Source organism: Cuculus canorus, chromosome 3 (assembly GCF_017976375.1).
Source record: "Cuculus canorus isolate bCucCan1 chromosome 3, bCucCan1.pri, whole genome shotgun sequence".
Taxonomy (NCBI): domain Eukaryota; kingdom Metazoa; phylum Chordata; class Aves; order Cuculiformes; family Cuculidae; genus Cuculus; species Cuculus canorus.
Window position 1 is genome coordinate 9,543,051 of NC_071403.1, and position 14,000 is coordinate 9,557,050.

Sequence of the window (14,000 nt, forward strand, 5' to 3'; positions counted from 1 at the left end):
GTGGTTTAGGTCCGGCTATTTTGGCATGTCACCGTAAGCAAAGCACTGAAACAGAAGTTACCTCTCTAAATTAGAGGACTCAAGCTTTTGTTCGTTACTATACATATTTAGCACACGGAATTTGTGTTCCTTCCCAGTTATGAAACTGACAATAAAGTGCATTGTGCTTTCCACTGATAAGATACTGAACAACTGTTAATAATTCTGGCAACTGCATCCCACAGCAGCCTAAATCTGTGACGGAAATCCTAAAAGATAACTTTGCACACATTAGAATTATTTGGATAGATTTATGCCTCCTAGAGTCACAGCCACATCCAGCAGAGCAAGAAACATTTTGACTAGTTTTTGCTTTGCTTGTGATAGATGCAGGCAGCACTCACCAAACCATGTAACTCCTAATAATCCACCTGGAATACTGTATCTCTTAGTCTACCTGGCTAGTGGTACATTAAAACACAATGGTTTGAAAGAAAGAGGCTTATTTCTTAGCTATGTTTAACTGCTACCCTCTTGTAGAGAACAGCAGAATGCACTTCTTTAAAGCAGCAGCAGATGAATATTCACACTGAAGTTGACACCCTGACCCTAACCAATTCCAGCTTTTCCAAAGTATTGTAAGCCATACAAAGCAATTCAAAACAGGATTTGGAATTGTCTCTACTTTACATCATTTAAATAACTGCTCCTCTATTCCTTCTTATATAAACTTTAAAATCTCTTAAGAATCCAATCATTTTCTCTGCTGTGGAAACCACATCATATGACCCTTTCTCTAAACCTAAATTGTATAGATTATCAACCCTCATTATTTTGATTAACGCTATTAAAGAATGTCTCCACTTGTTACTTAGCTTTTAAATTTCTGTATCTAATGTACAGAAAGATTATAAGTGTTTGTGTGTAGCAACACAGTCCTTCATTTTAAGTAGCTTCTTCCTCTTCTTCCTCTTCTTCCCTCCCTTTCTGCCCATCCTCCAGGTCTTAACATTAGATAGCAAACAAACTAAAGCCATTTTACATTTCATCTCCATTTTCCTGTCTGTTGCAGTGGTGCAAGACCTTCCTTGTTCCAGCTGGAATCCAGCTTCTTGAACATGACTAACCAAAACTGAACAAGCCTCATATATGTACTTCAGCAATGGCACTACATTTCTTGATCAGTACTTGATCTGATATATGTGAGGACTTAATTTGCTTTTTTTAACAATGGTCCTTTATTGGCAGCTCACAGTCCTCCTATGATTCATGGGTATCCCAAGACTGTTCTCTTCTTCAATAGCTTCTAACAGAGTATGTTACAGTTTCTAGTTTGGATTATTAGTCTCAAAGCACCTATCATTATTCTGCATCCTTGAATTTCACCCCAGTCTTTCACACCACTTCGTTAGCCACCCAGCTCTTCCCTGCTGTGTCCTTAGCATATTCCTAATCCATTAAACTTCCATTTTAGCCTACATAAAAACAACATTAAGTCTGTAGGATGAGACCAATGTCAGTTGCTCTCAAACCATCTCTCCTTTCATCCAGAAGGTTCCTGCTAAGCTACAGGACAACTAGCAGCAGTGGATGAACAGTCAGCCTTCCTGCCCACTGCCCGGCCTGAGCTTTTACAAAGCAGAACACAAAGTATATTACAAATTCTAGTCAAGTGCTGAGTCACCATCGGTAGCAATCTCTATCATCTCAGAAATCTCCCTAATACTGCAGCTTTATGGGTATTCCATACATGCAGCTTTTGAGACACCGAGCTCAGATAATCTGAAGCAAAATTACAATGCCGTCAGCTTTCACGGCACTCAGAATATGGTATTTTTCACGATCTCTCCACCTCTGAAGTTAAATTGCTATCTAGTAATTAAATTTGATTTCATACTCCCCTGGTATATCTGTAGATGTAGAAAACCAAAAAAAAAGATGCAATAAATAAGAAATGCAATTTTTTTAAGATGTGACTTTAAAATAAATTTTGGGTTAGGCTTCGCTCATGGTTTTTAATGTTTGAAGCCCTGACTGATTACTGGAGTTGGTCTCAGAATGAATGCCAATTCAGACACAATATACCCCAACCAGAAGTGTGCTGTTAAAGTAAAGACAAAGTCATGCTCAAAATTACTTCCTTCTTTGAGTTTTTCACATTGCATCTTCCTTCAATGTCCTTCCAGCTTCATTGAGCCTCTGCCTTAAAAGCCACTGGTAGATTTCCCTTTCCTTCGTTTCTTTCCTTCCAAAGCCAAGACTGGGAGAGTCACGGCCCATGATCTTCATTTTCATATAAACACAGAATGGTTTGTGTTAGAAGGGACCTTAAAGCCCATCCAGTTCTAACCCCTCTGCAATGGGCAGGGACACCTCTCACCAGATCAGGCTGCCCAAGGCTCCATCCAACCTGGCCTTGAACACCTCCAGGGATGGGGCAGCCACATCTTCCCTGGGCAACCTGTGCCAGTTTCTCACCACCCTCATCATGAAGAATTTCTTGTAACGTCTGATCTAAACCTTCCCCCTTCCAATTTAAAGCCATTCCTCCTCATCCTATCACTGCGTGCCTTTGTAAAAAGCCCCTGCCCAGCTTTCCTGTAGCCCTTTCAGATACTGGAGGCTGCTGTAAAGTCTCTCTGGAGTCTTCTCCAGGCTGAACAAGCCCGACTCTCTCAGCCTATCCTCACAGCACAGGTACTCCAGTCCTGAGATCATCTTTGTGGCCTCCTCTGGACCTGTTCCAACAGCTCCATCTCTTTCTTATGTTGGGGATTCCAGAACTGGACACAATACTCCGGATGACGTCTCCCAAGAGAGGAACAGAGGGGCAGAATCTCCTCCCTCGCCCTGCTGGCCACGCTGCTTTGGATGCAGCCCAGGACACGGTTGGCCTTCAGGGCTCTGAGCACACATTGCCGGCTCATGTCGAGCTTCTCACGCACCAGCACTCCCAAGTCCTTCTCTGCAGGGCTGCTCTCAAGCACGTCATCCCCCATCCTGTATCAAAACCATGGATTGCCCTGACCCAAGTGTAGGACCTTGCACTTGGACTTGTTGAACCTCATGAGGTTCCCACAGCCCCACTTCTCCAGACTGTCCAGGTCCCTCTGGGTGACGAAGGATAGGCGAGAGGGAGGCGCAGAGGAGGGGGCAGCAGCAGGGTAGCAGGGCACGAGGGGCGAGGAGGTAGAGAGGAAGGCATGAAGGGCAGTGGCATTGACGGTGGCGTTGACCACGCAGAGAAGAGGAAGTGGAGAGCAAGGGGGTGGTAATGACATGGCAGAAGGGACACATGACACTTGCACAAGGGGGCTGTGACGGGGGTGAAGGTGCGTCGGGGATGAGGGGCAGGTGGGCAAGGGATGGTGGAGAGGGGTCAAAAGGAGTGGGGGAGATAACAGGGATGCAGGGTGCTCACGGGAGGGGCAAACAGTAGGGATGCTGGGCACGTGGGCGAGGAGAGTGGGGGCGGCAGGGACACAGGGTGCGTGTGGGAGAGGTGTGGGAATGGAGAGGTGGGGAAGCAAGGAACCAGAGGAGAGGGAATGGAGAGGAGGTAATAGCGAGGAGACAGCGGGGACACGTGCGCTTGCAGCCCAGGTGACCAAATGCATCCCAGGCTGCATCAAAAGCAGCGTGGCCAGCAGGGCGAGGGAGGGGGTTCTGCCCCTCTATTCGTCTCTTGTGAGACCTCATCTGGAGTCCTGTGTCCAGTTCTGGAATCCTCTATGTAAGAAGGAGATGGAGCTGTTGGAACAGGTCCAGAGGAGGCTACAAAGATGATCTCAGGGCTGGAGCACCTCTGCTATGAGGACAGACTGAGAGAGTTGGGGTTGTTCAGCCTGGAGAAGGCTCAGAGGAGAGCTTATAGTGACCTTCCAGTACCTGAAGGGGCTACAGGAAAGCTGGGCAGGGGCTTTATACAAAGGCTTGTAGTGATAGGATGAGGGGGAACGGGTATAAACTGGAGAGGGGCAGATTTAGGCTTGATATAAAGAATTTCTTTACCATGCAAATGGTGAGACACTGGCCCAGGTTGCCCAGGAAAGCTGTGGCTGCCCCATCCCTGGAGGTGTTCAAGGCCAGGTTGGATGGGCCTTGGGCAGCCTGAGCCAGTGGGATGTCCCTGCCCACAGCAGGAGAGTTGGAGCTGGATGATCTTTAAGGTCCCTTCCAACCCAAACTAATCTATGATTCTATGACACAGGGGCTGTGCACGAGGGGCTGTGAGGAGGGCAGCGGCGCAGCGGGGAAGAGGGGCGGGCGGGCAAGGGGAGAGTGGGCGGGAAAGGAGCGGGCACGGCAGGGATGCACCAGGACGCGGGGGGGCGGCGGGGCGGGGGGCGGCGGGCACGGGCCGAGCGGAGCGGGGGCGGCGGCGAGCGCAGCGCTCCCCCTGGCGGCCGCCCCGGCCCCTCCCTTCCTCCCTCCCCCCCTGCGGTACCTGCGGGGGGAGCGGCGCGGCGGTGCAGAGCTGCTCCCGGAGGAGGTGCTGGTGGCTGAGGCAGTGCTTGAGCGCCGAGGGCACCGCGCCCATGGCGGGGCAGCCTCCCGCGAGGTCGCCGCAACCTCCCGGCCCCGCGCCGGCTGCAGCGCGGCCCGAGCGGCGCCCGCGATTGGCGGAGCCCCCGCCGCTCCCTCCCGCCGCGGCTGCGGAGCTGGAAGCCCTTGGCTGCCTCCGCACCTGCCCGGGGACCGGGGGGGGAAACAGCCGCCCGCGGCTGCGGGGGAGCCGCGAGCACGGGGAGAGTCAGCTGTCCTGCAAAGCACCCCCCCGCGAGCTCGGGATCCCTCCCGGAGCCCAGCATCCCTCCCGCAGCCCAGCATCCCTCCCGCAGCTCAGCATCCCCCTCGGAGCTCCGCATCCCTCCCGCAGCTCAGCATCCCCGCCGGAACCCCGCACATCCTCCCCCCCCCCCCCCCCCCGGAGCCCCGCATCCCTCCCGCGAGTTCAGCATCCCCCCCGGGAGCTCAGCATCCCCCCCAGAGCCCCGCATCTCCCTCGAGCCCCGCATCCCCCCATGGGAGCTCGGCATCCCTCCCAGAGCCTCGCATCCGCCTCCCCTGCCTTGGAGCCCCGCATCCCCCCGTGGAGTACCGCATTCCCCCCTGGATTCCCGCACTTGCCTCGTGGAGCCCCGCACCCCCCCTTGCAGCCTCGCATCCACCCTTGGAGCCCCGCATCCCCCTTGGAGCTTAGCATCCCCCCTTGGAGCCCCTATATCTTTCCTTGGAACCCCATATCTGCCCCCTTGGAGACCCACTTCCCTCCCTCCCCCCTTGCAGACCCTCATCCCCACTTGGAGCTCCGCATATCTGCCCTTGGAGCCCCGCATCCCCCCCTTTGAAGCCCCACATCCTTGCCTTAGAGCCCCACATCCCTCCTGGAGCCTCAAATCCCCTCTCTTGGAGCCCTGCATCTCTGCCTTAAGGACCTGCATCCCCCACCTTGGAGCCCCACATCCCCCTTTGGAGCCCTGCATTCCCCCTTGGAGCCCCGCATCCCTCCCAGAGCCCCGCATCTCTCGCAGAGCTCCGCCATCCCCCTTAGGAGCCCCTCATCCCCCCTTGCAGCCCCACATCCCTGGGTGCTCAACACACCCAGGAGGAATGGGGCCCAGCCTGGACTTTCAGTGCTTTTGGCAGAAGACAGGAGGGGAAAAGGAGGAACAAGAAAGGCATTGAGGTCCTGGAGAATTTCCAGAGAAGGGCAATGAAGCTAATTGGATATTAGGAAAAGGTTCTTCACCCAGAGGGTGGTGGAGCACTGGAACAGCTCCCCAGGAAAGTTGTCATGGCGCCAAGCCTGAAAATATTCATGAAGCAGCTGGACGATGCACTCAGAGACACGATGTGAATGTTGGGGATGTCCTGTGCAGGGACAGGAGTTGGACTTGATGGTCCTTGTGGGTCCCAAGTCAGGTCGTTCTGTGATTCTGTGTGGTGAAGGGGCTGGAGAACGAGTCTTAAGAGGAGCAGGTGGTGGAACTGGGGTTGTTTAGCCTGGAGAAGAGGAGGCTGAGGGGAGACCTTATCAATGTCTGCAGCTCCCTGAAAGGAGGTTGTAGTGAGGTGGATGTTAGTCTCTTGTCCCAACTGACAGGTAATAGGGTGAGAGGGAATGGCCTCAAGTTGTGCCAGGGGAGGTTCAGATTAGGCATTAGGAAAAATTTCTTCACTGGGATGGTTCTCGGGCACTGGCAGAGGCTGCCCAGGGGGGTGGTGGAGTCACCATCCCTGGAGGTGTTTAAAAGACAGGTAGATGAAGTGCTTAGAGATATGGTTTAGTAGTGGATAGGTATGGTTGGTCTGGATGATCTCAAAGATCTTTTCCAACCTAGCAATTCTATGATTCTAGGGCAAAGGGACAGGGTTGCTCCAAGACCATGCCTGCTTGCCCTTCTTGGGTTCCTGGGACTGCATAAACGATGCAGAATAATAACCTGCACTGCTTATTTGGCTGTTCATATGGCAGCAGGTCTTTGACAGGAGGCTATATCCGCATGCTTGCATTTATGCTTTTCATTTGGGTAGCAGAAACTTAGAACACAGCAAACTGAATGCTTTCCAGGTTTTAACAGCTCTCTCAGAAGCAGCAGGTTGTATTTTGTCATCTCCTTCAGCAGTCAGTGTGTCAGCCAACTTTCCAGACTACTCTCAAGTGAAATACCGTATGCATTGGAAATTGTTTCTGGATCATTCCTTTTCCGGGGCATCGGGGATTTTTTGTTAAATTCACTAACCTTTCCCTCAGCCTTTTTCTGCAAAAGATTATTAGGTTTACAGCCAAGTCTCTATTTCAGTCGTTCACTGACAGACGATATGCTCTCAAAGTTCAGTCTTTTGCTGTTTTACATTTCGAGTTTGCCCTGCTGCACATCCAAAGCCATCCCTGTTTCTCATTCCCATTGTAAACCAAAACTAGATGCTGGATGATTGGCTGGGATTTTTTTTATTTTTCGAGGATAACAACAGCATTTCAGAAATAATGTCTTAAAAGTACAAATTTAAAATGTATTGTAAAGTATTTCTAGTGAGCATCTGTGCAATTTCAAATCTGTCCACAGAAAAGTGCCGTGGGGGGTTCCATACTAACTGTGATCTGAGGCACTTAGTATCTTTTCTGCCTTCTTCCAGTAAAATATTTGTGAATTCGAAATTCTCATATTTTCACACTTGAAATTCCACTGTTTCCATTAAATGTTGAATCTGGGTATTGGCTTTGGTCTTCTTACCTGTGAAGCTAGGGATAATATGTACAAAGGCTGGCCGTAAGATAAAGCCTTTTTCTTTTGTCTCGCACTAAGAGACAGTTGATGTGGTGTTGTGTGAAGGGAAAAACAGTTTCTTGAGGTAAATAATTTCATTTTGCATGTTTCTATACATTTCATAGCAAGTCAAAAATAGGGTGAAAAGTGCAATCGTGAGGAAGTTAGAGTATATCTGTGTCTATAGTAAACCTCTCCTACCAACTTGACTGGTCCTCACGTTACTCCAACACCAAAGTCAAACTTCATGTTCTCGTCAATCATCTTTCTTACAGATACCTCTGAAATTAAGCTCATTATAACCCTCCGCAGGTAGCTTAGCCATCAAACTGCTGGCTTCTCCATATTAAATCCCTTTTAATAGTGGTACTTCTTTGTCTGTCACTGTTGTTATAAACACAACTATAAAACATACTGCCAGAACTGAATACTAGTTTTGTAGGGCTTAAAGTCTCCATATGCTCTTCCAGCCTAAGTCCACTGTGAACGTTTTCTGACACAAAGCTGCTTTAAGACTCAGAGTGACACTGAATATGCTGAAAAGGAACATCTTTATGTGAAATTCCAGTGTTGTTGGGCAGAGAAGGAAAATGTATCAGTGATACACGATAAAGTAATCCCAAATAAACTAGGTTCTCAGGCAAGTGTATCTTTTTTTTAATTATTTTTTTCTGTTCTGCCTTTTATTCTTGCTGAAATCAGGATTTGTTTTTCGTCCTTGCCAATTTAGCACTGAATTTTTCAACTAGTGCTTCTAATTCCATGTAAGCAGTTGCTTCGAAATCAAGAGATGTACAAACAAGCCAGTCATCTGAAACTGCAACTCCCATGTTTCTTGGGAGAAGGACATACTAATTTATCTTATTGAAAAAGGAGTGTGTGTTAAAAGGTTTAGAGATAAACCAAATTATTATTTCTACATGGGGCAGCACAATGTGAAGGCTGCAAGAAGAGAGTGTCTTAAGGCATACACAATCATGCCAATACTTTTCTTTGCTTGCAGGGGCTAAAAAACTTGCTCCATCCCATTTTGTGAGTTAACAGTAAGCTAGATATGGCACAGTATGCTGTTTGACCTTGTCTACCTTCAGTGGTAGTACCAGTATATTTATTGATTGAAGCTTTTGCAAAATCATGTAAAGAATAATGGAGACTTCTGGCAGATCTTTCTGTAACAGCACATGGGCCTCTCGTGGTCTGGACCTTTATATGCCCTGTGCTGTTCCTTATTTCGATTCTACATTTTTTTTTTTGTTCAACAATGACATTTTGGAATAACTTCAGTTTGCTAGAACACATGGAAGGACTCAGATGTGTTTAGTGCTAAATCAGGACAGCGAATAGAAATTGCACATGACTGGCTTTTGGCTTTCCATCTGTCTCTTATAACTATTTATAATTCTGATACTCCTCTGAATCTATCATCGTCATTGGCTCACACGGTATTCTGGTCAAAGGTTTTAAAATGTTTATTAAAAGGAATGTTTTGCACTAAAATAAATTCTCTCTCATAAAAGTCGTACCACCGAACCTACCAGAGGGGTAGAACAGGAAAATTTGAGTAACATGCAGAGAAATTTCAAATATTATCGTGAGAGATGTTCGTGTACTCCTTCCTGTTCCTATGCAATTACACAGGTAGTTGGCAATCAGGTCATTAGGAGTGGAAATCCAACAGCTTGATGTTTCCTGCAGTGTGACACAAAACCTTGCCAAGAAAGGCATGGTAAAAATAGGTCGATCATTTACAAGCATCCAAAAGAAAATAAGAAAGTTGTTTAAAGAGTGATTTGATGACAAGAAGGACAGAATCAGAAGCAAGGGAACTATTCATACTGCTGATAATCATAAGCGCCAAACTGGCAAGCAGCCAAGGTGCCTACTAGGCAGGGATCAAAGACACATATGGTGAGTCTCAAACAACAAATAAGCCATAGAATTTTGGCAAGCATTGCAGGAGTAATGTGCTCCAGCCCTGACAAAGAAGATGAGGGCTAAAGAAAAAAACAATGGGGCTACCAATAGTGGATGATACCTCAGGGAAAGCAAAGCTTTCATCATTTCAGTTTTATTGGAGAAAAATGCAGATAACTTCTCACATATGGTAGATCTGGTTGATCTAAATTGATGGGAAGTGTAACATATTGTTGAAAAAGATTCTTTACAGTTGTGGCAGTAAATCAGCGTTCCATTAGCAGCGGCATTATTCAAAGACAGCATTCTTCAGAGTGTTAGTAATATATTTACTTTGCCAAAGTAAGACTGCACCCCAGGTGATAGACACCTGGCATTTGAAACAGACACAATCAAGAAGAAAGTCCAAGTTACGTTTTGCCAGATGCTGCATGTTGTTCTTTCCTACTCTTTCACTGATTCAATCGGGTGTCATGTTTTTTTGCCAACTAGATCGCAATGTAAAGCACAAACAACAACAACAACAACAACAAAAATTAAACATTTTAATTGTATTCTTATAGAACTAGGCAGTATTAAATAAGAAAAGAAGGAAATTTGGTAAGCTTAAACCCAGCTTCATAAGCACAACAGTTACACACCTATACACAGAGTCATGAAAGAAAGGGATGTACCATAAGGTATGTTTTTTGATATTTATAAAGGGCACTGCCTTTTACTCCGTGCGAACAGTACTTTGCAGCCCTTTGGGTGGTCTCCAAAGTGCCAGTGATACATATAATTGTTGTGAGGCATATCAAAAACAGCATAGAATTGTAGCAGAAAGTGCTTACTTAGGGATAATATCTTCCGTTTGAGATTTTTCCATAGCTGACAGAAGTGCTGATGAACCAAGTATTTCCTTTGTCCAATTCCATCTTTTAGACTCGTAAGTACTTTGTCTCAGTGACCAGACCTACTGTGCGGCATTATCAGGAGAAACAAGGAGCCAATTCCTGAATGGATTTTCAAGGTGCTAATATAACATTTAAGAAAATATTTCCTTTTAAGAACAAGTATTTTGCCTACCATTACGCAGACTACCTTTCCATCTCTGTTTTTCACATAAATGCAGTTAGTATCTCCCTCTCCTCTCCACCCAGTCTTTTCTGCCAATAGATACTAATCTGATTTCTTATATGGATTATAAGGTGCAATATGCAGTAACCTCTTATTCCTTCCTCCCTTTATGTTACTAAGAGCCAACAAAACAGTATTGATTGTCAGTGGGGCCAATTTTCTTGCTGTTGCGGCAAGCAATCCCTCTACATCACTTAGTGCAAAGAAAAACTATAAATCATCCTCAGGAAATATTTACTGAGTTAGGAGATACTGGGACAATTTTTATGTTATATCCGTTTCTTCTCAAGTACAGAGCATTTATCAGTTTGGCCAAAACAGAACAAAATAAGAACCCAAAAAGTGTACCTGCACTGCATTCTGGGGATAGTGCTTTCCAAAAAGAAAAAATGTTAAAGACCTGCACCTTTTCTGTGTTATCTTAGAGAGCAATTCTTCTGATTTATTTTAAACATGTATTTCAGGATTCAAATAAACTGTATTCTAATGTATGCATTTGTCTCCCTGCTGAGTATAGAGAGCGTAGGGTAACTATTCAGATATAGCCAACATTATTAAGTCCATTACATTGTTTCTTCATTCAGGTGTACACCTGATTTCTGTCTGTGCAGACAAGGAAAGTTTCAAACCAGTATACTTGGCAAACTCGGTGCTGGCTTCAGACAAAAAGTCACCAAGGAAGCTGGAAGTGAATTGAAAGTGAAGGTAGAAATAAAATACTGTCTACAAATACTGATATATAAACTCGTTGTATACGGCAGAAAATTTTTATCTGTAAAAGAAAATTTTTATCTGTAAAAAAGCAATAGCCTCGAGGCAGGTAGATAAAAAGATAACCGGAAAGTGTGTCCCTCCAGCAGGCTGTCAGAGCCAGATGCAGTTTAAACATTAATGGGAGAGAAGATGGAGCAGAACTGGGAAGCCCAGATAGTCCAAGGAACTGTGTATTTAGGCAATGATATCACAAGAAAAACAGAGAAAGATTAGTTGCTAGCTTACTTGTTGGTGATTGTATTACATATCCTAAAATCTAATGTAGTAATCTGTAATATACTAATGTATAATATGCAATTTGTCTATTTCAAATGTTTCCACGAAGTGAAAATTAATTAGGCATTACCTAGTAAAGTACAAATATATGTAGAAAATATGAATCCAGAAGTTAGATTTTTCTATTCTTTTTTGGTTTATTCTTCTAATTACTAAAATAATATGCAGAAAATATTTCATAGGCATACTGGGAATAACTGAAAGGCTTTTTTAGGCATTTGTCATACCACTGTCCTTTAAAAATGACGTGAGGTACTCATCTGCTATGTCCCTGGCATTATATTGTTCCTGAGCAAAAGTAATGGTTTTATATTCTTCTATAGTGACCTGTCTGCCTCTAGAAATTTTCTGGTTTTTCTGTCACCAACATTACTCAACCTATGAACAAAAGTAAATGGAATAGTCTTCTGGTATCATGTAAACTTGCCTGATTTGACAACCGAACAGTAAAAAATGCAGAGGTATTACCAAACAGACAAAGCAAAGTCTATATTTGCACATAAAAGATGTGCTTGCCAAGGTAGTCTGCATGCATTTAATACAGCAGTTTGGTGTTTTTTCAATTTACTTCATATCATTTTGCCTAAAAAATGCATAATTAAAATGCATATCCACAATAACTGAATGCAGTTGTTAAATTATCAACATGGCAAAAACCTTTGGACAGTATACTACTAAATAATGAAAAATAAATTGAAATTGTGTGTAATGTGGAATAAAAACAAATAGCATATGCACCATAATACACAGTAATCTGAGATCACCAACTAAATGTGTGCATAATTTATTTCTTCCATCTCTGTTCATATTTAACTTCAGAGACAGATTGCAGTTTTTAGCTGTGTCCTGTGATCAAAAATCCTCTTTGGTAGCATGCATAAGTTAGGGCAAAGGATTGTGGATTTTGGCTTCAATAGCAAAGACTGAACCAAGCCAATGAATACTGTAATTCTAGAGGAAAGGCATAGGAAATACTGGTATGGACATAGAGAGATTCCTTTTTCAGCATAATGGTAGCAACACTATAGTAAAGTAAAATGCTTGGAAGAAGTTTTTCACATTTTCTTTCTCTGTCTTCATCATTAATACAAGATATAACCACATAAAAAAATGGATGTGCACTACTTCACATTACAGTTGCAATAATAAGCACTTTCTTGAGTCCACAGCATCTCAAACAAAGGTATCATAGAATCATAGAATCACCAGGTTGGAAAAGAGCTCTTGGGTCATTGAGTCCAACCATTCCTATCTGCCACTAAACCATGTCCCTAAGAACCTCATCTACCTGTCTTTTTAATACCTCCAGGGATAGGAATCCGACCCCCTCCCTGGGCAGCCTCTGCCTGTGCCCAATGACCCTTTCTGTGAGAAATTTTTTCCTGATATCCAGCCTGAACCTCCCCTGGCAGAGCTTGGGGCCATTCCCTCTTGTCCTGTCCTCTGTCACTTGTGAGAGGAGGCCAGCTCCATCTTCTCTGCAACCTCCTCTCACATAGTTATAGAGAGGAATGAGGTCTCCCCTCAGCCTCCTCTTCTCCAGGCTAAACAACCCCAGTTCCCTCAGCCGCTCCTCGTAAGACTTGTTCTCCAGCCCCTTCACCACCTTCGTTGCTCTTCTCTGGACACACTCCAGAGCCTCCACATCCTTCTTGTATATTTGTAAGCTTCCTCTGAGGGGCAAAAAAAACAATAATATCTTAAAATACTGATGCCGTATTGTGAAGCAGAACACATTATGGTTGTTACATTTGGGGACCCACAGTGCTGCCTAAGCAATATTCTGTGAAAGAAAACAATATTCTTCTTTTTTGTAGCAAGAATGTAATTTGCAGTATCAACCATTGCACAATACCCTTAATGATTTCTTTGAGGATTTAAAATGCAATTCATGTCCAGAGCAGATATTTGTGTACCAGGACAGGAGAGGGAGTGTTTCACATAATAAATCTAGGGTGTTAAATGTCATTGTGTCAGCTCATAGAATTATGTGACAACACAAGAATTAGCAGTTCTCTGAAGAAAATAAACAATTTTCTCATCTTTCTGATTACAAAGAATGTCTTTGAAATGTGACAGTATGGTCCCAGTACAACAGGGTTCTGGTTTTGGCTGGGATGGAGATTTTTTCTTTCATAATAGCTCTTATAGTGCTATGTTTTGGATTTCTGATGGAAGCAGTGTTGATAACACACCATGTTCTAGCTAGCTTTGACTATCGTCAAAGCCTTCTCTGTTTCTCTCCATGTCCTCCCAGTGAGTAGGCTGGGGTGGCCAAGAAGTCAGGAGGTGACACAGCTGGGACAGCTGACGCCAGTGAAGGGGTATCTCATACCATATAACATCATGAGAAGTACTTGGGGGTGCTGGTCAATACGAAGCTCGACATGAGCCGGCAATGTGCGCTCAGAGCCCAGAAGGACAACTGTGTCCTGAGCTGAATCAAAAGTAGCGTGGCCAGCAGGGCGAGGGATTCTGCCCCTCTGTTCCTCTCTTGTGAGACCTCATCTGGAGTATTGTGTCCAGTTCTGGAATCCTCAACATAAGAAGGAGATGGAGCTGTTGGAACGGGTCCAGAGGAGGCTACAAAGATGATCTCAGGGCTGTAGCACCTTCCCTACGAGGACAGGCTGAGAGAGTTGGGTTTTTTCAGCCTGGAGAAGAGAA

The 14,000-nt window shown here is 45.0% G+C and overlaps 1 protein-coding gene across 1 annotated transcript in view; it reads right to left on the reverse strand.

Annotated features, from left to right (window-relative positions):
* Positions 1–4,690, reverse strand: part of HMGCLL1 (3-hydroxymethyl-3-methylglutaryl-CoA lyase like 1) — an 85,808-nt gene extending 81,118 nt beyond the window's left edge. The window contains exon 1 of the mRNA XM_054063954.1: positions 4,427–4,690. Coding sequence (XP_053919929.1) covers positions 4,427–4,519 — 93 coding nt within the window. The 5' untranslated portion in view covers positions 4,520–4,690. The remainder of the gene's footprint in view (positions 1–4,426) is intronic.
* Between the last annotated feature and the right edge of the window lie 9,310 nt (positions 4,691–14,000).